We start from the raw sequence: 23,628 nt of genomic DNA on the forward strand, positions 1-23,628 counted from the left end.
ATAGGCTCGATTCAAAGATGGCTGCTACTCCACCTCCTCGACCGGTGCCTCGAGGAATGTGAGTATTAATATGACTTGGAGGAGTCGATTCATTCAGGCAGACATATTCTTCATGTCTCAGCCAGGTTTCAGTTAGACAACATAAATCAATGTGATTATCTGATATTAAATCATTTAGTAACACAGCTTTAGATGACAGAGATCTAATATTTAGGAGACCACATTTAATAGTCCTGTTTTGTTGCACTGCTGAAATAATGGTCTTAACTTGTTTAACCCTTGTGTTGCCTTAGGGTCATTTTGACCCGAATCAATATTACACCCTCCCCCCGCCTTTGGGTCATTTTGACCCGATTCAATGTTTCACCCTCCTGTTACCTTTATATTTACTAACATATTTTACCCTTTGGGTTCAATTTGCAATTAAAACCTCCAGAAAATTATTAGAATTAATATTGTTTTCCAAGTTTAAGTGTGAGGTACTTCATGTTTGTTTGTTGACTACCGAAAGAACACCGACATTAAACATTGAATGGGGTCAAATTAATCCTAAAAGCGGAGGAGTGTAATGATTGGTCAAAAATATTAAAGCTATCTAAGGGTTAAGGGTTGTTGTGTTCCTCTTCTGCTTTCTTTTGATAGAATTAATTTAAGTCTAAGTGGCCGTGGGACAGACACAGTCTCTATGGAGCTCTGGGAGGGACTGGGTGAGAGGGGGCGGAGGCCCCGGGGGAGGGATGTGCTATGGGGGACACTGGGTGACAGGGATGACAGGGGCGTGGGGCTACTCTGTTTCTGCTTTATGACATTAACCCTGCATTGTCACAGATATGGCTGTCCGTTGATCAACTTGGTTATGTTTGCAGAAACGAGATGCGCTCCGTCCAACGTGGGATGGATGCCGTCTCTCTTCATCAGATCAGGCTTTCCCCAGATGGTCTGATTTGAAAGGTAAGAAGCTAAGAAATATGATAACGATTGTAGATAACACATTTTAATCACCATACCAGAGTAAATAAAGATGATATGGAGGAAAACAATTTGTATCCTCTCTTAGAACATAATCTGAATTTCTGCAATTGCAACTGATTGGCTTTTTCTGCTCTTTTGATATAACTGGAACTGTACATGAAAAGACATAATACAACATTTATGATACAATTTAAAAATACATATTCAGACAGTCTGTGTTCTGGCCATGATTTCTGTTTATATGTTGAATTTTTTACCAGGAGTTTTATTTCAAAACACTGTATTTCCATATAACTATGATACAAATTATATAAATCCACCAAATCTATTAAAATAGGAATAAACCCAATGACCAGAGAGCTCCATGTTATAACATAATAAAAAGCCTACAGAGCTTATAATCTGAAAAAAGAAAAAGAATAGAAATCTCAATTATGTTTTTGACATAAAAAGCAATTTGTATTCGTCATGCCTCCCTTAAACTCCCAACTTCTTTCTGCCCATGTTTTAACATTTGACAGGGAACTTTTGTACATTATAAGCATTGGACTATTTACTAAGCAGCACATGATATTCATACAAGGTTATTAAAGAAAAAACAATCTTATCTGTGGAAGAATGTGCTCCTTTTGTGAAGTTACAACATTGACTACCACACACACACACACACACACACACACACACACACACACACACACACACACACACACACACACACACACACACACACACACACACACATTTTCAGCTGTGACTTGGACCTCTATTGGCCATGCGGTTTTTACAAATGATGCATATAAATTGTGCAATTTTCACAGACTCTTTTCTGAGCAGCCAAAGAACAATATCAGTGATTTAATTGCTACTGTTGCTAAGTTACTGTCACTCATGAACATATAAGTCAAGGGTACCTGTAAATGAATACATGTGTTAAGTTGCAGAGCTCAGTAAAGGTAAAGTTGACGACAACATGTGTGAGTGTATTTAAGTCAGTGGTCAAAGTACAGACACAGATACCATCAGCTGATAATGTGAACACACACAAATAAACGGCTGCACGGTAATTAATGAATCAACGCCTGCAGAGTTTATGCCATCAGAGCTCTTTGTTTGGTTTGCAAACAAGCATTCTTCATCAGATTACTACTGAGCCCTGCAAGACCTCACACACACACACACACACACACACACACACACACACACACACACACACACACACACACACACACTAAAACATGTTAATAAAATAGGTTGTATTAATAACTGTATTCGCTCCCTTCCTAAAACTATTCACTAGCCCCACCTTTGACCTTTCCACTCCATCGCTCACCTCCCCTCTCCTCCTAAACCTCCCATGATATAATCAATAACTTTAACAAAATGCACGTGTTGTTTTTCTAAACCCGGATAGACCTACAGCCGCTCTCCTCACGCTCTCTTTCCCCACTCCCTCCCTCCCTCTCTCCCTCCCTCCCTCCCTCCTTTGCTCCTCAGCTTTTCTCCATGATCTTCTTCCTGTGCTGTGTCTGAATGGAGAAGCCGGATTCCCCGGACACGGCTCGCCCATCAGCGCCGGGTGCAGGGCTCGCCGATGATGAGGTTCCTGTCTCCACGGCGGCGAGGGCCGAGGGAGCCGTCAGCTCCAAACTCTTTAGGTGTGCGTGTGTGAGACGATGGCTGCCGCTGGCCTACCGAGAGGAACTCTACCACGTCGTCCTTCTCACATGGCCACTGGTGAGTAGGGGAAAGTTGAAGACTTGGTGTGTGTGTGTGGGGGATTTGTAATTTCCAATTTGTATTTCTACTCCTATGACGTGATAAAAAAGGATATGCATATGTCTAATGCAGCTGTAATAAACCAACATGTATATTCTGCTTACAATTACTCATTAACACCTGTCTATGAATCAAGATTTTATATATGCATGGTCATATATAATAATAATAATGATAATAATAATCATTTATTTCATATAGCGCTTCTCAAGTCACCCGAAGTCGCTTTACAGAGTGCAGAGTCTCACTTTTAGGCTCTATCGTTTTTGCAGCATTGTCTCCCATTTTACTTTTTAACAGAGATTCTTGTGTCTACCTGACGATGTGCATTGATTGGTTTGGTGGTATTATCACTGGTTCTTTATGTTATGCTTTTGTTTTTACAAACATATTATGTACATGTAAAAAAGAAAAGAAAATAATAATACATAGTAGAACAGATGTTCAGGAAAGCTGGTCGCTGCCTTGCTGGAGACCAAATCTGACCTGGTGGCACAAGAAGAATAACTAAACAGAAATAGCCATTGATAGTCTTTGATGGTCTGATTAAATACTAAAAAGGCGATAGTGGAGTTTAATTGTCAACGTGCATATATACTATATTAGTTCTTTTTTAGCAGAGTGCCAATCCTGCAGCCATGTTTTTAACTAAATGTAATTTATTGTTTATTGTTGTCTTTTCTTTTCTGCTGCTGACAATACGACTGCAGAGAATCGCAGATGACAAATAATAGAGGATGTTAAATAAGTGAAGCTCTTTGTGCTCAGACCATTGTTCATCCAACATCCTTTTTGACCTGTTCAATTGCCATACCTGACATACCTGGCAGATGAAACGTTGGGTCACCAATAAGCATTCCTAGAGCCAAACACAATACTTTGAGTTGTGTCAATGTTCAGGGCTAATCTGTTCACTTTCATCCAATTAGATACTCTCTGATCCAGGTGGTTAATATAGTCTATAATCTCTGTTTGAAGCAGTGCTATACAGTCTTCTGCATTACCATATTGGCATTATCAATTGTTAAAATAAAGAAGAGTAAGGGGCCTAAGTGACTTCCTGCAACCCCACAGCTAATGTACCTGCAGTCTAATAAAAGACTCACTGACCATCCATAAGAGTGCTTAAATGTATTAATCGTAGTATCATGGTCTGTTATATCAAATAGACTTGCATTGACTTTAAGTAATATACATGAAACTTTAATGGAAAGACATAGCAGCAGTTGTAAGTCCTACGTCTATCATAAAATATTTGTATGTGTTGTTTGTGTGTTTAGGTATGCATTGATAGGTCCTGTGTCGAGAAGTTTAAATAATAGAAAGGAAAGGAATGTATCCATGGTATGTCTTCACATGGTAGATTAAAAAAAGAAAATAATGCTTTGTTTTTAAATTACCTTTTTTTTAGATATAGATATATCAGCTTTGCATATGTTTTCTCAGTTATCTTATTCATAAAGTGCTCCGACTGTTATACATTTAGTTGCAATATTCAGTGTGTGAAGTTACTATTAAATTAGCACTGTTACAGAGTACAATCTAATAATCAATTACCAGTCCTGAATATATATATTTAATATGCAATGAAATGACACGGTGCCTACAGTGTGAACCTGTCTCAGCTTTTTGATTTAAAAACTCAGTTTTCTCCCATCAAAATTCCTCGCTGAGTCGCATCAGCTATCTAAGCCCAGCTAATAGCAATAATTGATGTATTCGGTTCCACCGGATCAATGATGGGGTGTTTGGTGACTCTGTTTGTTTGTTTCTACAGCTGCTGTCTCGGATTCTGAACTTCCTCCAGCAATTTGTTATCAGCGTCTTCTGCGGTCACATCGGCAATGCAGAACTGGCTGGATACGCTCTGGCCTCAGCGGTGATATTTTTACTCCTATTATTATTATTAGTATTATTATTACGTATTGTACTAATTCTACTGTTTGCCTAACTGACTATTCTCTTATATTTAGAAATCATTATTTTCCATGATGTGTGATGCAAATTTTGTGTACCTTTAAACACCAATACTGCCAAAGAAACTAGGCAATACTGTGATATTATATTCCATAAAGACCAATTTATTTACCCGTATAAGGAACTACTAAGATGTTAAAGAACTGTTTGCAGAGAAAAGAAAGGAGAAGCGATGGAAAATGTAAACACATCGTTTAAATTTCATTAAAAAGTTTTAATTAAAATGTACACAGGCAACCAGAACAATAGAGTTACACTATCTTAAAACTACATATCGGTAAAGTAATTACATTATTTTAAAACTACATATCGGTAAAGTAGTAAAAGTATTGTTACTCAAAATAAATGTTAAAAAACTGAAAAAAGTAATATATATATATTAGCTGTTCACGCCACAGAGCGCTGCGGAGATGACATTTTTTTCTTTGTGTTGAGTCTTGGATTTTTGTAGAAAAGAAGCTACTTGCCGATACTTTTACGTTTTGCTTTATTAGACAATCTTGACAAAGGAAAGACACTTTATGATTTATGAGAGGGTGAATGTAGTTGCCAGAAATAAAAAGCTGGCAGCAGTAAACAGGTAATAAAAGGTAATTATTTGCAAACAGACCCTCATCGACACACAATAAAGCAACATGGATCCTTTTCTTCAATATACACACTTTTCTTACATTTTTGTTTCCATCTTTTCATATCATTGAAATTGAGATGTCTTTTGCAAGAACTAATGTAGTGACACATTATTAAAGCACATAGACAACATCCGCATTAGTTCGGTTGTCCGTCTTGGTCTTACACAATACCTCTTTGCGCTCGCTAAATATTGAACTCTGTTGCTGAACAACAATGAACAAAAGATTACCAAAAGATGTCATAAATAAAGTCAAACTATGTTTTTTTTAACCTTTTGACCTCTCAGATGATTAACGTGACCACAAGCGCAACAGGCTATGGCCTCTCCCTGGCCTGTGACACGCTCATTTCTCAGGTGAGAAAACCACATCAACCATATCAACAGAACGTTTTTTATGTATCTATTTGGACCCCGTGTAAACAGATTCCGTTCTCTCTTGTCTCATTTGTGTTTCGCAGACATTCGGCAGTGGGAACATGAAACGTGTGGGCGTCATCCTCCAGAGGAGCTCATTGATCCTGCTGCTGTTCTGCCTGCCCTGTTGGGGTCTTCTCATCAACACTCAGAACCTGCTGCTCATCATGCACCAAGAGCACGAGGTGGCCAGGTACACGCACAGTTCATGAATAACTTTATATAAATAACAGTGTGTTCAGCATTCTGATGCTCGGTTGATGACGGACCGGAGAAAAAAGAAAAAGAAAGTGTCGTGTCGTGATTGTTCTTATCGTCAGCGTCTCTATGTAAGCGTATTATTCCAGGTTAGTGTGTGGAAGTGTTTTATGAGATTGTGTCTCATCTTCATGTCTAGATATTTGTTCATTTGTGAATGTGCAGCTTGGGTATGTTATTCCTCCTGGTTGGAGTTCTGTCTTTGAATTTATTTAAAACTAAAGCAACAAAGCAGGACTCTTTTATGGGAAGTTAATGTTACACTGCATTTATACATTTGCAAAAAGAAAAGAGGGGCGTGTCTGAGCCCAAAAGTGAATTATTGTGTTTGCTCTACTAAAATTATTGTTGCTCCTTTGCGTCCCTTTCAGAATCGCCCACCTCTACGTGATGGTATTTCTTCCAGCCGTTCCAGTGAGTGCATTGAACTGAAACAGTGTGGACTCAAATATGTATTATTTCATTCAATATATGTGAACAGCTTTTTTTGTGATATTCTGCAGGTATTAGCACATAAGGACATACTTACTACTCTGCTCTGTATTAAAGAAAAACACAAGATTAGAAAGAAAGTAATATTCAATATTCAGCCATTTTCATCAGATTTTCTGCACATATGTTGATTTATATGTTACAAAGAAAGTTAGAAGCAGAATCCTGGTTAGTATCTGAGAAGTCTGTCAGTTTTATTCTCTCACTTTCTTTGTTTCCCGCTGCAGGCCATGTTCCTGCACAATCTGCAAGTTGCCTACTTACAAAACCAAGTAAGTTTATATCGGAGAAAACTGATTTTTTTTCCCACTGAATTTCAATTGGTGTCCATCTTAAATAAATGGACTGCAAAGTTTTTGTTTACCCGAAAACAAATTTAGAAAATAATTCCACTCCAGTGGTAAAAAAAAGAGAGAAAGAATCACTTCATGTCCATATTGTTATGAATCGTGTTGAGACGAACACAAACCGTGTCAGTAGTTTATTATCAAGACATGTGGCGGATATTTTGCTAATATTTTGCCACGTGAATAGATGTACTGGCCTATTTGTGCAGACATTCAAGGTTCCTAGGTATTGCATCGTTATGACCTTGATGATAAGATGACTTTTCAAATTAGCTTTTATTTTGGTGAAATGTCTTAATAACTGTGAAATGCATTGCTGTCACATTTGGTTTAGACATTCATGTCACCCTCAGGATCAACTGTATTCACTGTGGTGATCCAGTGTATGGAGGACAGAAAAATAAATGCAGGAATAAATACAGGAATAAATAAATAAATGCTTAAATAGATGTATAAATAAATACAGGAATGAATAAATAAATGCTTAAATACATGTAGAAATAAATAAATAGAGGAATAAATAAATAAATAGATGTATAAATACATAAATAAATACAGGAATAAATACATAAATACAGGAATATATAAATATAAGTTATACCGAAACAGGACATAAATATAAAAATATATTTCTACATTTTCTGTATTTCTTCATTTATTTATGCCTGTATTAATGTGTGCTTATATGCAAATGAGCTGGGGCGGTCCGAACCTCTGTCTAAAGCATGACTGGTCACAGAAGTGTGATTGCACCTGGTATGTTATGCTCTACTGCCTTGCACGTGTTGTTGAAGTTAACAGTTCTCAAGCTGCTGAGTCTCATTTGAATACACTCTACATGAAAATGGTGAACATTGAGAACATCATCAGTGCAAAACATATTGTCCCTGTGAGCTTGTTTCGCATATTGACATTAGCATTTAGCTAAAAGCACGACTCTTGATACTAGAATGCTGTCTTCATCCTGCATTTGTTGTCTGTTTATTCTAATATATAATATGTTTGAATAGTGGTTGTACAAATGGGACAGCTGATTATTGATTGTGTGTCTCTATTTGTCTGCCAGGGGATCATTCTGCCTCAGCTGTACACAGCAGCAGCAGCAAACGTAGTTAATTTGGGGGTCAACTACGTTTTAATTCACAGCCTCGAGATGGGAGTCATGTAAGTGTGTTGCGTCTCCTTACTTAAAAAAAAAAAACTTGTTGCTAGATATGGTGGCATGTGCCCTTAACACTGTTGTAGCTGTAGCATAGAAGAAGACAGATAACTCATTATGCATTTGAATCTATCTAAGATTGTTGTTGTTGTTGTTAGAACAGAGCCAGCAGAACACTGGTGTTTATTATTTTTGTCAAGAATTATGCGAGGGAGGCAGTGAAGGGTAAGAGCTCTGGCAGGAGTTGATCCTGGTGCAGCTGGACAAACATTTCATTCAACAGGTCCTTGTGGTCAGGTCTCTCTCCAAATCATCAAAGCTTTTTCTCAGAATAGAACTCGATCCACTGTCTTGTTGAAGACCTCCTTTGACCCCTCAGTGTGCAGTCCAGAGAGAGAGGGGAGGGGGATGCAGTCACAGTTAAAGTAGACATAGATATAAAACTATGTTCCATAATGTGTGTTTGCAGTGGATCAGCAATAGCTAACAGCCTCTGTCAGATCACTATCTGCCTGCTGCTCTACGGCTACATCAGATGGAAGAAGCTTCATCTGCCTACATGGGGAGGTGAGTTACACACACATGTCAATATACTAAAAGAGATAAATCATTATTTCTATTACACATGTAAAAAAAGGCAAATGATGCATGTGTAAGCAGTTTGTGTTTTTAAATCTATCTTTGTAGATCTGTCGCCACCTACAGGTCATATTGAGTATAACCTCCCTGTGTTGACCTTTCTGCAGGCTGGTCCACCGCCTGTCTGCAGGACTGGGGCTCCTATATGAAGCTGGCTATTCCCAGTACATTCATGGTCTGCTTTGAATGGTGGGTCTGGGAGATTGGAGGTTTCCTTGCTGGTCAGTGTGGCTTTTGTTTTTGAACAAATCCTCAAACCATACGAATAATTGTAAAGAGCTAGCATTTGTCAAGTATTCCCCAATCAAAGGACCCATTAAGTGTATTTTTTTTTCACTTACATTTTTTAAATGTAATTAATACTGTCTGATTTGGACCTTTATCGTATTAGGTGTACTGGGCGAGGTGGATCTGGCTGCCCAGCATGTGATGTTGGAAATAGGAGCCATTACATTTATGGTATGCATCATCCAATCTGTTCCACTGGAACATTTAGGTATTGTTTAACAATAAATCAGCATGTTGCGGAATGATCTTATTTACTTCATGAGAAGGTTAATACTCTCAATATCTGCACGTCAAGTAAGAATCTACAATTTTAACTTTAGAAGATTAGAAAATAAGTGTGTTCTCCAAAGCTGTGTAACTCATTGTAAGACGGGGTCCTTGCAGTTTCCTCTAGGTGTCCATGCAGCTGCCTGTGTGCGTGTTGGGAACGCTCTGGGGGCCGGGAACACGACCAGGGCCATAATCACATGCAAAGTGGCGCTGGTTCTGTCAGGTATGAAAACAAATTACATACATAATTACTATAATTTAAACCGTGCCCTCTGAGAATAATTGTTTCTGATTGGTTGGCAGGTTTATTAATGCTTGCTAATACATTATAGCCGATTACATAGTTTGTAATCAGTGTCTTCTCTTTGGAGCTTGTTTTTCCTATTGCAGAACACACACAAATAAATACACACACCTAAGATCCAGGCAACTTGAATTTCAAATGTGTTTGATATTTTGTTTTTCTGAAGAATTGCAGAACATACGTCTTAATTATCTTTCGCGTACCGTCTTCACTATAGGGGCGCTTGCTGTGTTCCAGGGTATTGTCCTCGTGGGCTGTAAGTCCGTTGTTGGCTACATATTTACATCTGATGAGTGAGTTTTAGAAGCAACACACCTTCATTCCTGCACACCTGTAATGGCAACTCTGTTTAATTTGGATGTTCTTCTTCTCCTGTCTGCAGAAACATTGTGGAGATTGTCTCCGATAGCCTCACAGTCTACACATTCCTACAATTCTTTGATGCTATTCTGGTATGTATATATATTTTTGTTTTGCATTGAGCTCGTGTTGAAGAGTATACACACCCTCACCTTTTTAGCACCAAGCTATTTGTAGGCCTCTGCTCGAAAATTGCATACGCAAACTAAATAGGCTGTATCTCTGCAACCACTAGGGCTATTTGAATATTTTTTACATTTATAAACATTTCTTCTTTTGATCAGATGTGTAAATATCAGTCTAATTGGTACGAAATGAAGATGGCACACAGCAAAAATAAAAAAGTTTCAGGTCCGAATTGAAAAAAGCACTTTCAGGATGACTATCTCTTTGGAATGATGCAGTTGAAAGATTTAAAGCTCTCACAAATCAAAGTACATGATGTGAATATTCTCTCTCCAAAGTTTGACTTTGAAAAAGTCAATCAGAATAAAGTTAGAGAGGTTTTAGTTCAGGGAGTTCAGGTGAAGTCTCCAAAATGGACATTTTGGATTTGAATTTTTCCATGTTCCAAACCATATATTTCACTTGTATGCTAATCATTGTGTTCAATATATACCGCATTTTTCAACTTCATATTTTAAATGAATTTTTTTTAATTCATAAAACTATATTTTCCCATTAAAAAACAGTACAGCGGGGGATGGGTCGATTTCAGAAAACGACACCTCTTTGGAAACCCCATACGGGGTCTACGGTTTCTAATCGTTTTCATCTGTGTGTGTTTTTCAGTGCGTCTGCTCAGGGATTCTTATTGGAGCTGGGATGCAGAAAATTGCGGCCTTGTCCAACCTGGTGGGTTACTACTGCATCGGTCTGCCGGTGGGAATCGCTTTGATGTTTGCTGCCAAGCTCAGAATATTAGGTAATGTTCCTATTCTATTGCCGTATGTTTTTGCAAAAAAGGTATGAACGTGATCTTACCCTTTTTTTGAGTCGGGGTCACAGCATTGCAATCCAGTTGAACTCTAGATGGAGAGTTTAAACAAAAATACAGAGGTGAGCTGGGAGGCTTTAGTGGCGGACATGCCACTTGGTCCCGGCCCCCGAGTTGCAGCCTCCGCCGGTTCCCACTGCCGCCTCCCACTGCCGCCTCCAACCCCCAAACCCAGCAGCCCGGCTACCGGCCGTTGGTCTTTCTACCCGGGAAGCCCCCGGCGGTTCCCTCTCCCGCTTCCGTGCCGCAGCTCCCGGTGTTCCATCGCCGAGTCCAGCTCCCAGTGTCATGTCGCTGGCTTTATTCTCCAGTGTCCCGTCGCCGGCTCCATTCTTCGGCGCCCTGGCCGGTCCCAGTTCCCCGTGTCCCGTTGCCGCCCTGGCCGGTCCCAGTTCCCCGTTTCCCGTTGCCGCCCTGGCTGGTTCTAGATCCCAGTGCTCCGTTGCCGCTCCAGTTTCCCCGTGCCCCGTCATCATTTTTTTCTTGTTAAACAATTTCCTTATGAGTATATATGAACTGAACACACTGTAGATCTTCATTGCATGTGTATTTGTGTCTGGTTAGGTTTGTGGATCGGCATCTTGACATGCGTTTTCTTCGAGACGGGTTTCTTCCTCTTTCTAATCTTCAAACTGAACTGGAAGAAAGTCTCATACAAGGTAAGATGCTCTAATCTTTCTTAATTAAAATCGTGCGTGCTAATTAAATCGTGCTAAGAATTTGGATTGGAAAATAAAATGTATGGCAGCATTTTAAAACGGTTTTCTTTTAATTGATTTTCTTTTGCAAGTTATCTCTCAACTCATTCACAACACACGCACCAACATGAATGTTAGTGCTGAACATTGCATACAACATGTCACAAATTAATGCATTTTAAAATAACTAAGTGCTTCGCTAAATTTGTGTGGTGACTGAATTCTCATCCAGGTTTTTTTCTGTCTGAATAATGTACCTCACTCTGTGTTTTCAGGCTCAACTGCGAGCCGGAAAGAAAATGGTGGTGATGCCAAAGAGGCCAGGAAGAACACTGCTGAGTGAGGCGATGATCTCAGACTTCCCCGATACAGTAAGTGCATAATAAATAGTAAATAGTGTGTAGTTAAATATGGTTTTAATATTGATTAACAGCAGCATCTTTGCACCCCGAAGGCCCAGTTGGACGGTAAAGAAGCTCCTAAAACGGAGGGCTACAGTCCAGTCAACAGCCAGGACCAGGAGCTGAAAGCGGGTCACGAGGCCAACAACACGAATACAGGAAGAGCCGAGGCGGATGCCGAAAGTACCAAAAAGACTTCAAGCACCAAAACTCTGACGCTGCTTTCTGTCACCGAGCTGATCTTGCGCCGGGGATTCGTCTTCTTGGTTTCGGTTCTCATTTTAGTTTCAGGTGTCGCTTGTCACATTGCTTTCCCTGTACAGGAGGCCTCCATTCAGAGCAGGTTCAACTTGACCCAGAACTGGACTAATGACTCTAGTCTTACAACGCTGACTCCACAGGACCTGACCCTAAAGCTCGGTCTTTGACCTCTGGATGTAGACATCTAGCTGCTGAACACAAGTCTCACACACTGACAATGTAGGTCTCCTGGTGAGTAAAGTGTTGAATGTATAGTCTACTTGAAGACCGACATGGGATACCTTGTGTGTGATACAAATTACATAAATCCACCAACACTATTAAAATAGTAATAAACCCAATGACCAGGTAGCTCCATGCTATAATACACATACATGGATAATGCAAAGGCCCACAGGGCTCAGACAGACCATCATTACATTCCTCTTAATATGAATCAGAACAATATCAAACCTTTTGGTGTCTGTCGCCATCTGGTGGCCATTCACAGTATTAGGGGCCTCGGGTCGGCTGAACGTGGAAGTAAAGTTGAAGCCACAATATCACCTGACTTTTTGGTGGATTATGTAAACATGTAAATAACAAATTATCTGACATTTTGGGGCAAAATAAAATGTTTCCTCGGTGAAATTCGTTGATAAGAAGATGCATGTCTGTGGTATGGTCAAATGTGAAACCGTTTGAATACAACTTGCTTGTCTCATTGTACTACTGGAGTGGTACATAAGCTGAATACTCCATGTTTTCAAAACAGTATTACATACATGTCTAACATATTGATAAGTAAGTAAGTAATTTATTTTCCATAGGTACATACATAACATGTACATACTGGCAGACATTAACAACAGAAAAAATGTACGAATGGAGGACCGTCCAAAGACCGAGGTCTGTAGGCTCCTCTGAGATGAGGAGTTGGACGGCCCCTCCCCTAACCCTTTCACCCCCCACCCTCCCAACTACTACAGGCACACAGACAGTACACACACATATGGATGAAAACATAAAATGTCGTACAAGCAACAACAACAAAAACAGAACAGGGAAAAGAAAACAAAAGAAAAGGAGAAAGTCATAGTAAAAATAATAATAAAAGACAAATGTGAACTACTGATAACTTAGAAAAAAAAAAATAATAATAATATCACGAACATCAAATTATGTATATACATTTTATTTTAAATATGTTTCCTCTATTGTACTGTGCCGCCAGGCTGTATATCAATATTAAAAACTTTCAAAATGAAGTGAGATGGCGTTTAAGGCGAGAACCAAATGCCTTGGTGCTGGATGCCGATTTGACCTCGTCCGGAATTTGTCTCCAGAGCTTTGGACCTCTACAGATGAAGCTTTTAAATCCAATGTCGACTCTATGTTTATTTATATGTATGCCACCACGCAGCCGCGTGTTGTGATCGTAGACATTTGTGTTCCTTGTGAACATACGTAACAGATTATGTGGCAGATTATTATTCACAAATCTGTACATAAAAATTCCTGTCTGACACAAATGTAGATCTGTAAATCTCAGAATGCCCAATCTCTTAAAAAGCGGCTCAGTGTGTTCATTGTTCTTCACGTTGCAGATGATCCGCACAGCCCTTTTTTGTAAAATCTCGATACATTTGACCTGAGTTTTAGCTGCGGATCCCCAGAGCATATTACAATACAAGAGGTGCGGATGGACAAGGCTGTGGTACAACAAACGCAGATGGAACTTGGTGCACTGGACTTTTTCGACATTAGCCCCGTCAATCTCAAGCCTAAAATCTTGATCTGGGAGATTATTTGATTTATTTATTAGCATATAATTAGTTTTCTGTGCATTTAGAGATAACTTGTTCGCTTTGAACCAATCATATTCCATCTCAATTTTGGTGACGCCACAGGGGTCATTGTAGAGGTCACTGACCTTTACAGGTATCAGTAATGTGGCTGTTTTCGGGTGAGGCCTCGGTGTGTTCGGCTGGTGGCAGAATTCAATGTTTAAAGCTATAACTATCTCATCTGATCGCTACTTCCTTTGCGAACATGCGCACGCACATCTGCGATGACATTGGCAGTAAAATATATTTGTGGTGTCCACACCAAACCACACCCCCCTCATCCAGATGATGAAAGAAAAGCATCTGTATGAAGTGTGAGATCTGAAGTGCCACAGTGAAAGGACCATTGAGTAATTTGTTTTTAACATTTGGAGCCCACAGAGTTCATAATAATTATATATATATATATATTCATTTTTAATTTGTGAAAGAAGGTTTTTACTATTGCTGCTTTAGTTCATGTGGGAACTCAAAAAAACTCAGTTATGGTCATGAATCCAAACCTTTTATTGCCAAGTATGTTTTCACATACAAGGAATATGTCAACATTGGACAATAACCTTAAACAATCAATACGCTTATCTATTACTGCAATAACTGACGCATGATTGAAAAAAAATTCAGCTCCTGTTGATAGACATACGCAGACTCTTGATATTGAAACGTCAACATCAACTCAATAAACATCACACTGAACGTTGATTGCTCACTGGGCTCAAAATTGATTTTGAGTCAGAGGCAATCACTAGAGTTCTGTCACATAACATATACAATCTATACGAAAAGATGTCACGATATTTGCAACAAAAAATAGCCAGTAGTTCTGGACTGCTCCTCTAAAGCAATGTGCCATATCATTCTCATCATCAACATTGAACCGACTTCCAGGCACATTATTATGTCGCATGTGCTGCCGAGACAACAAAGAAGTCAATGTGACATTTCTTAAGCCACTGTCACAACTTGTCAAACGATACCGAGAGAAACTCTTCACGCAGTCTCTTGTTAACGCTTCCCCAGCGTGCCGCTGATTGCCGTCTCTGGAGGGGAGCGGGCCCAGATTACCGTCTCTGTGAGGAGCCCGCGATGACAATGTCTGCACTGATGAGCAAGACAGACGCTCAGGCGTGAATCGAGTCTGATTTACATGTTGAATAATGATAAATTAATGTTGAACTTGGTGCTGATGTCAGTCTGGAGAGTGCAGCGGCTTCATAGAGACCAGAGAGGAGCTTATTTATGGTACCTTGAAGGTGGAAGCAGCCAAAAACATTCCATTCCATGTCATTTAGTTGACACTTCTATCCAAAGCGACTTACAATCATGTTACATTGACACAGCTACAGGGAGCAACTCAGGGTTAAGTGTCTTGCTCAAGGACACATTGACCAGGGTGGGTATTGGACCGCCAACCCCCCGATTGAACGACAGAGCTGCTAACCACTGACCCTCAGTCACCCGTATTCCTCCAGGAGGGCCTGACTTGAGGCTTTAATACAAATACATCTGGAATAAATAATCATTCTTTCGGTAATGTAAGAATATGTGAAAATTATTTACCAAATTTGCACGTGAATGGAGGCTACATTAATTACATCGTGATGGAGATTACAGTTATAATGTATTACTTTAAGTGTCACTGAAAAATAAGTTGAAAAGAGATGCACCATGGTGTCCTTTTACTCTAATGTTCCATTGTTCATTGTCTAATGCGATGCAACTCTGACAACATGGTCTCAAATCAACAAGTTTTCATCATGAACCGGCCCGCACGGCCATGAACACAAGAGAAGAATACACACAAGTAGTTAACAGAAAGGGTTTTATTCAACTTGGATAGTATAACATAACCTAGGTAGAATAATGCTTCTTCTTCTTCTTCTTCTTCTTCTTCAACGGCAGTTGGCATCCATATATTTGGTGCATTACCGCCACCCTCGGCTCTGGAGTAGTAGACAGTAGGCTTTCCTTACTCCCCCCCCCAAAAAAACCAAAAGGTATATATATATAGAGAGCTCTTGAGAGCAGAGGGTCCTTAAATGCAGCACTGGCACACAAGGTCCAGGTGTTTCCACTCTGCTGATTACCTCAGGTGTTTCCACTCTGCTGATGACCCTTGGCCACGCCCACTTCCAGAGACACGAGCCAGTGGCAGAGAGGGTCGTCACAGTCTTGCACAGTGTTATAACCTTTCGGGGGAATACACTTGTTTGTTTTCTGGTATAAAGTTAGATGAGCAGATCAATTTCACTCGAAGTCTGTAGAGTAAATACGGGGATGAATCAAATCAGTGAGCCTTGAGTAGAGCAGTAACAGGTACAAACATGTATAAAACATTCAGACAGGACATTCTAATGTAAAACAAGAAATTTAAAAATAAATAAAAATATTTTTGTATGTCTTGTTTTGAATTAGAATGTCCTCTCTCAAAGTTTGTATACATGTTTTTTTCCCTTTGAACTGGTTGTAGCTGCGGAGCTTTATAATTCATACCAGCGGTCTTTGTAAAACTCAATTCAATTCAATTCAGTTTATTTGTATAGCCCAATTTCACAAATTACAAATTTGTCTCTGAGTGCTTTACAATCTGTACACATAGACATCCCTGCCCCAAAACCTCACATCGGACCAGGAAAAACTCCCAAATAACCCTTCAGGGGGGAAAAAAGGGAAGAAACCTTCATGAGAGCAACAGAGGAGGATCCCTCTCCAGGATGGACAGGTGTAATAGATGTCATGTGACAAGAATGACAGATTTAGAGTTAAAATACATTCAATGAATATGACAGAGTGTATGAATAGTTCATAGGAGGCATATTCCACGATGGAGACCTCCACGATCCATCAAAACTCAAATAAGATTATTTCAAATCGTGAGCGATGAGTAAATAAAGATCGTTGTTCATTATTACCACAGATGATAATGTCGTGACGGGAAGTCTTTTTGACTCATAGACTCTCCGGGGGAGATTTGTAATGGAGGAGCGGCGGCAGCATAAATCCCCCCGTGGAGTCCAGACACCGACGCTGTGGCTGATGATTCGGTTGAGAGTGGAAGCTGAGGAGGAGGATGAGGGCGGTGTGACGGGGAGGTGCAGGGGCGTGGCAACCAGCAGCGTGAGCCCGAGAATCTTATTTGAAATATAGTCGACAGCAGAAACCATGTTAGGATGTGTCGCGGTGCTCGTGAATGGATGTCTTCAGTTATCGAGCTCCTCTTTTATGGAACCGGCTTCACCTTCAGTCTACATGAGGCAGACACAGTCACCTCATGTAGACTGAAGACTTATTCCTCTTTAATAGTCTTGTAGTTCGGGCTGAGTCAGGTTCACCTAGAGATGCTGCTGTCGGCTTATAGGCTGCTGGGGGACGTTTTAGGATACACTGAGCACCTATCTCCTCTTCTCTCTCTAGTTATGGATGAATTTACATCTCTCCATCACACATTATTAGCTCTACCTCCTCCCTGGAGTCTTTGTGACTTCACCTCTTAAAGGGTCCATTGCATTGGACATGGCCGTGTCTGATGCCCCCCCCCCCCCACTGCTTTCTGGATCTGCTTTACTACGAACTATTCATACACTCTGTCATATTCATTGAATGTGTTTATATAACTCGGTAACTCTGTTCATCTGGTCACATGACGTCTATTCTTCCGTCCATCCTGGAGAGGGATCCTCCTCTGTTGCTCTCCTTTCTTCCCTTTTTTCCCCCATGAAAGGTTTTTTTTAATTTCTTGGAAGTTTTTTCCTGATCCGATGTGAGGTCAAAGGTCAAGGATGTCGTATGTGTACAGATTGTAAAGCCCTCTGAGGCAAATTTGTAATTTGTGATATTGGGCTACACAAAATATATTGAATTGAAATGTGACCAGCTGATGAAAAACAATGGATTTAGTTGAACTATGTGTGAGAGGAGCGAATGGCAGGACATGCGAGACTTGAGCTACAGGCATAAGCATGCAAATGCCAGAGTTTGATTTAACCAAAACTGAAGACCTGCTTGTAACAGTATCTCAGAACATCACATTTAGCTGTGAAGTCTGAGCTGCTGGGTGATTTCTCTCATTCTGACATGTCTTCATGCAGCCAGCACGTTGGAGCGCGAGCCTACAAACCTTTCATTGTTAGCAAATTTGGCAACACAGATCAAAGGAGAGGAAAAAATACATACCCAATAAAAGAGCCGATTTTCTGTCTTTGATGATGAAAGCGCACATCCACGGATGCGCTGTCGCCTAAATATAGCATTTAATAATGCTTGTTCTAATTGTGGCATCCATGCAGGCTGCATGTTTCATAATGAGAACATATATTTTGTCAGAGTTCTGATTGGAGGAGACGTCCCTACTCAGGATTGTTTTTCTGTTCAGCCTTTCATTGGCTGCTCATTGAAGTCGATTTTCCTAAATATGTAAAACTGAAAAAGTGATGCGGCTTGAGCAATTCATTTAAGATTAAAGAAATAAATACTATGAATATGAATATATTAAATTAAAGACAAATCGTCATCGGTATGAAGGAAATGAAGGAATAATCCAAATGGATCTGAATGAATTCAAAACTATTTAATATGTTCAAAATGGTGCAATAATTCCACTTATTTGATGCAGTTACGAGACATTTTATTTGCGTAACGTGTCATCGTGATGCAGATATTTCCCATCAATAGTGCATCACAAATGGTTTAGATGCAAAAGTGGGAGTATGTGGGACGTTTGTCATTAGAAATTGCTTAAGATGGTCACATGGAAGTTACATACATAGCTTATAAACAACATATTACATATTTAAATACATACATACACTTCTTTTGCTGCTGTGAAGAGCCTGGGAAGCAACTAGGATGACCACTCACAATGAGCTACATCCGCCCATATACACAAATATATATATATACTGTATATATATATGTCATATATATATAAATATTTATCAAATATATATATAAATAATATATGAATATTTATATACATATATATATATCAAATAAATATATATATATTAGGGCTGTCAGCGTTAACGCGTTAATCTATGCGATTAATTTGGCCGCATTAACGCACAAAAATATTTTAACGCAATTAACGCAACTTTGTTTACTTCCGTTTTTAAAACAATTATTTCTCCGCGAAAATAAGGAGCAGAAATCAGTTTAACTCGTGGATGAATCAGTCGGGTTTCCTCCTGCTCCTCCTTCCTCCCGTCTCCCCCTCTGATACACAGAGGAACGGAGGGGCGACGTGTCGGGTGACGAGGCGCGGAAAGAACTCGTCACACGAAACCTTCAACGTGATTTGTCAATCCGTTTGTCTGTCAACATTTTGCGAAAAAAACAACCAATGAACACTCAGTAAATCACAAAGGACCTCCCACCTCACAGGTAAGGCTCATTAGCAGCCTGTCAGTCAGAGAACTAGAGAACACCGCGCGAGGACAATGTGCCTCATTATATATAGAGCTGAGATTGTTCTGGAATGTTTGATGTATAACACATGGGGGTGTGTCACATGCAAATGCCTTTAAAAGGTGAATTTAAATTTTTTTGTAAAATGGAGAAAATGAGCCCAGCCTCCAGAGGGTTAACGTGACATAGGTGAATGTCAGTCAGTTACCAAGGCCACTGGTTCTGCTGTTCAGTGTTAAAGATGAAAGGACCAATGGGGTCTCAATATATTTTTTTTTTTTACTAATCTGATGTTTCACTGAAGAAACAATTTATCATCCACGATATTAAATACCTCGCTGGCACTGTATATGTAGGAGCCTCTTTGAAAACACAGCTCTGTGTGAAGTTTTGTCTTTAAAAAGAAGGAAAAAAAACTTTTAATCGCGATTAATCGCGATTAATGAATTTCAAAATGTGCGATTAATTAGTTAATTTTTTTAAATCGATTGACAGCCCTAATATATATATATTTAATGCTTTTTCATTCGTTTGGTCTCCCATCCATGTTGCAGTCTCTGAGTCGGATTGCGATGCGTATATATATAAATATATCTAAAAAATATTTATAAATATAAATATATCTTTAAAAAATACATGAATATTTATATATATATATATATATATAACTATATATATATATATAGTTATATATTTATTGCTTTTTCACTCGTTTGGTCTCCCATCCATGTTGCAGTCTCTGAGTCGGATTGCGATGCGTATATATATATATATATATATATATATAAATTTGCTATTGATTGTTGATGTCTGTTTATGTGTGACGTGCTTTACCGCTCAGCATAAAGAGGCAGCCGAGCTGTCAGAGGCTGACTCACAGATGGCTCAACGCACACGTTCGTGGTCACTCGTCTCGTTCGAGGCGGTCCGATGAGCAGCTCGCTGGTGCACACTCCAGCAGCGAGGATGATGGACATGAGCACTGAGGCCACGTCGTGCCGCCGGCTGCTTGACTGACAGATCCACGTCATCCGAAGTCAGCTCACCCGCATCAAGCGCTTCAAACCTCCCTTCACTGAACTCAAAGAAGTAGATAGATTGGTCTTTTCGTTGGCCAGAGTCCAGGGCTGTGAGAGGCATTCAACACATGATTCATGATTGCAATAGTTCCCAGAAAGAAGACGTTCATATGTAGCTGGAGGTAAAATAACGAGTAACTTCTGTTCACCTTTCGTTTCCTATCCAGAACATCTTGTTTCCCTCTGTTCCGTGGACTCCTGCTCTTATAAGCGCCTATTCATAGATATAAAACAACAACAAAATCACACAAAAACAGGCTTAATTTATTAACACCAGATTATGTTGAACGTGGTTTGCATCTAAAATAGCAATGGCACTGTATTAAGTGAATTTCTTCCTCTGACTCACTTCTTCAGTGTTTTTTTATCCGGTTCAATTTGCACAGGAACATTAAATAAACATTAATTGTCTAAAATACATCTGTAGATGTCTAATTGATGCCTACTTTCAATAAAAAAAGAATGACAAAAATAAAAAATAAGATATAATAATAATAGTAATAATAATAATAATAATAATTATTATTATTATTATATTAATATAATATATATATAATAATATTATTATTATTATTATTATGGATTCCATTTGTAAGGCACTCTTCATCCAAGAATCTCAGAGTGCCACAGAGCCAGTACATAGTTAAAACTATAATAAAAAAGGAATATTTGAAACGAGTCATAAAAGTCAACTAAAAGTGATAAATGCCTTTCTGAATGAAAAAGAGAAATAGGTGAAGCCTGTATTTATTTATTAATCTCTAATTCACTTGCCCAGCATGGTCTAAAACAATTATAATTCATGACATAAGACTGTGATGAACCCTGTTGGACAGATTTTGTGATGATGGTTCAGATTGTGAACCGGCAGCAGTGGCTCAAAGGACCTTTGGGCTGCAGTGATTCACACTTATTGGAAACACCTCTATTACCTGCTTTACCGCCATCGCCCGCCTGCTGATTGCTAACTTCGCCGCTCTTAACCGCTCCCCGGCTGTTTGGGGGCTCTGGGGATAACACAGCCGAGTGACTCTCTGACACCCCATCTGGCGCTCTCCTCCCGCAGTGTGTGCGATGTGTTCGGCTTAATTCATTCCAATTAATTGAAAAGCCGAAGTATATATCCGAGAGTCTTTTTTTCCGGAAGTCAGCGCAACCTCAAATTCTGAAAAGTGAAATGCCTTAAACGGGCGTTCTCTCGAGTAGCCATCAGGGGGCGGCTGATTGCAAAAAAGAAGTTATTATTGTGTGAGCGCGGGGACGAGGTGTTCTTTGTCGGCCGCCCGGGGAGTTAGCGTCACGCTGGTTCCTCGACAAAAGGCCGACGTTGTTGTTTTTTTTCCAGTCGATTTTGGATCGCTGAAGAAAATAAACTCTGTGGCAACAACACAAGTTTATGATATTTACAATAAAACAGACGGAGAAGCATGGCGGGCTTTAGGGGGGGCGGCGACCGGAAGGATTGGTTGAGCGCTCCCGCGGCGTTGTCCCGGGCCTGAGAGACGTCCGTGTTTGCATCCTGTCATTTTCACCCTTTCATTAAGTGTGTTTTCACTTTATTGAAATTGAACATGAAATCTTAAGAAAGTAACAAATTAAAAGCATCCGTTACAGTAGTTTAATTAACTGAACTTACCGTCCAAGTAGCTTTGTGCAGTCCCCGAGAGCAGGGGGGTCAAACTCATCTTCACCGTGGGCCACATCAGCGTCATGGCCGCCTCTTAAAGGGCCGGTGTAACTGAAACACTGTATAAACTACTCACGAACATAATGTTAAATAACTCTATTTGCATTTCATTATTGTTTACTTAAGTGTAGAAATATTGTACGGAGGAAAATGTCTCTACTATTATAACATAAATCCATTTCATTTGAAACCTTCAAAATAAAAGCACAGGATATTTCTTTTGAAATTTCTTTAAGAAAATGCGATCATGTGTCTTTTCAAGCTGTCAGGGGCCACATAAAATGACGTGGAGGGCCTTGTGTTTGACACCTGTGACCTAGAGCAAGGGTCCCCAACCAGCAGGCCGCGGCCCGGGACCGGTCCGTGGGTCCCTTCGTACCGGGCCGCTCAGAAAGAATGAATAATGGTTTTATTTATTGATTATCGAGGTCGGAAAGATGTTTTATTTAAAAAAATTACTGGATGCAACCGTCTGTGCGTCCGAGCCTCTTGACACACGCACTTATGCACTTTATATTAGTTTTTATGCACTTCCTTAAAAACATGAATGAATTAAACTCCACACACACAGTTGCAGATGGAGTTATTATTCTTTTAGAAAAAGAAAAAAATCATGTCTCAAAAAAGTCTTGAGGTAAGAGAAAGTTCTCTGGCAGCTGACATGTGTTATGCTTTAGCAGCTCTTTTGTATTTGTGAGCGTCTTTCTCCTTTTCTGCTTTAGAAAATAGCTGTAGTGATTTCCGGTGTCGTTTTTTTTGACAACCTTTGGCCTCAAAAGGAAACTAAATGTCCTCGTCCATCACGTTGGGGCTTCGTGCGGCGAGGTGAAAAGTGGATTCTGAACTATCTCTTCTCACAAAGTCAGACACTCACTTATTCCCATGGTATATTGACTATCACGCATGCATCAAGTCTCTATATATATATACATCCACACATGTGGGCCGACTGTGGTGAGCGTGGTCGTCCTATAATCAGAGGATCGGCGGTCCGATCCCCGGCTCCGCTAGCCCGTGTCCACGTGTCCTTGAGCAAGACGCTTAACCCCAAAAGTAGCCGCGCTTACAGCTGTGAACGTCAGCTAGTCCTGATGTGCAGGTGGAACCGTAGCTCCTCCCACCAGCGTGTGACGGGTGGATGATGTCATGTCTCCGAGAGGTCGTAGCCTTTTACTTGTGATCGTGTATGCATTTTATTCTATTTAATGTTCTGTACTATCTGGATCTTGACTCTGAAAGACAAATGTTACTAGAAATACGCTATAGAAATCCAGCTCCATATTTATATAATTTTTTAAAACTGTTATTTTGACTATGTGGCTTATTTAAGTACTAATTGAGAATGACCAGCACATCCCACTGCACCTGTCTGCTGCTTGAGCTCAT

General features: G+C 39.8%; 1 protein-coding gene across 5 annotated transcripts; it reads left to right on the forward strand.

Annotated features, from left to right (window-relative positions):
* Positions 1 to 680: 680 nt before the first annotated feature.
* On the forward strand, positions 681 to 12,877 carry LOC130189066 (multidrug and toxin extrusion protein 1-like). Of its 5 annotated transcripts, none has more exons than XM_056407714.1 (18): positions 681 to 951; positions 2,467 to 2,706; positions 4,526 to 4,627; positions 5,645 to 5,713; positions 5,818 to 5,966; positions 6,403 to 6,445; positions 6,751 to 6,795; positions 7,937 to 8,034; positions 8,499 to 8,596; positions 8,776 to 8,889; positions 9,060 to 9,127; positions 9,341 to 9,449; positions 9,748 to 9,823; positions 9,913 to 9,982; positions 10,683 to 10,815; positions 11,452 to 11,546; positions 11,861 to 11,956; positions 12,040 to 12,877. In XM_056407714.1, exons 2-18 carry the CDS (start codon positions 2,503 to 2,505, stop codon positions 12,412 to 12,414), a joined length of 1,944 nt encoding a protein of 647 aa, XP_056263689.1. In that variant the 5' UTR covers positions 681 to 951; positions 2,467 to 2,502; the 3' UTR covers positions 12,415 to 12,877. The 5 variants fall into 5 exon arrangements, with proteins under 5 accessions (XP_056263689.1, XP_056263714.1, XP_056263721.1 ...); XM_056407739.1 differs by having other exon boundaries at positions 8,776 to 8,857; positions 9,748 to 9,786; XM_056407746.1 differs by lacking the exon at positions 9,748 to 9,823 and having other exon boundaries at positions 8,776 to 8,857.
* Positions 12,878 to 23,628: the final 10,751 nt, after the last annotated feature.

Source organism: Pseudoliparis swirei, chromosome 3 (genome assembly GCF_029220125.1).
Source record: "Pseudoliparis swirei isolate HS2019 ecotype Mariana Trench chromosome 3, NWPU_hadal_v1, whole genome shotgun sequence".
Classification (NCBI taxonomy): domain Eukaryota; kingdom Metazoa; phylum Chordata; class Actinopteri; order Perciformes; family Liparidae; genus Pseudoliparis; species Pseudoliparis swirei.

Excerpts from the sequence above, each read along its gene's own strand:
- LOC130189066 (XM_056407714.1), top strand. The coding sequence starts at position 2,503 with ATGGAGAAGCCGGATTCCCCGGACACGGCTCGCCCATCAGCGCCGGGT. Across the intron at positions 5,714-5,817 it reads GTGACACGCTCATTTCTCAG|ACATTCGGCAGTGGGAACAT; the intron begins GTGAGAAAACCA and ends TGTGTTTCGCAG. Across the intron at positions 10,816-11,451 it reads TGCCAAGCTCAGAATATTAG|GTTTGTGGATCGGCATCTTG; the intron begins GTAATGTTCCTA and ends GTGTCTGGTTAG.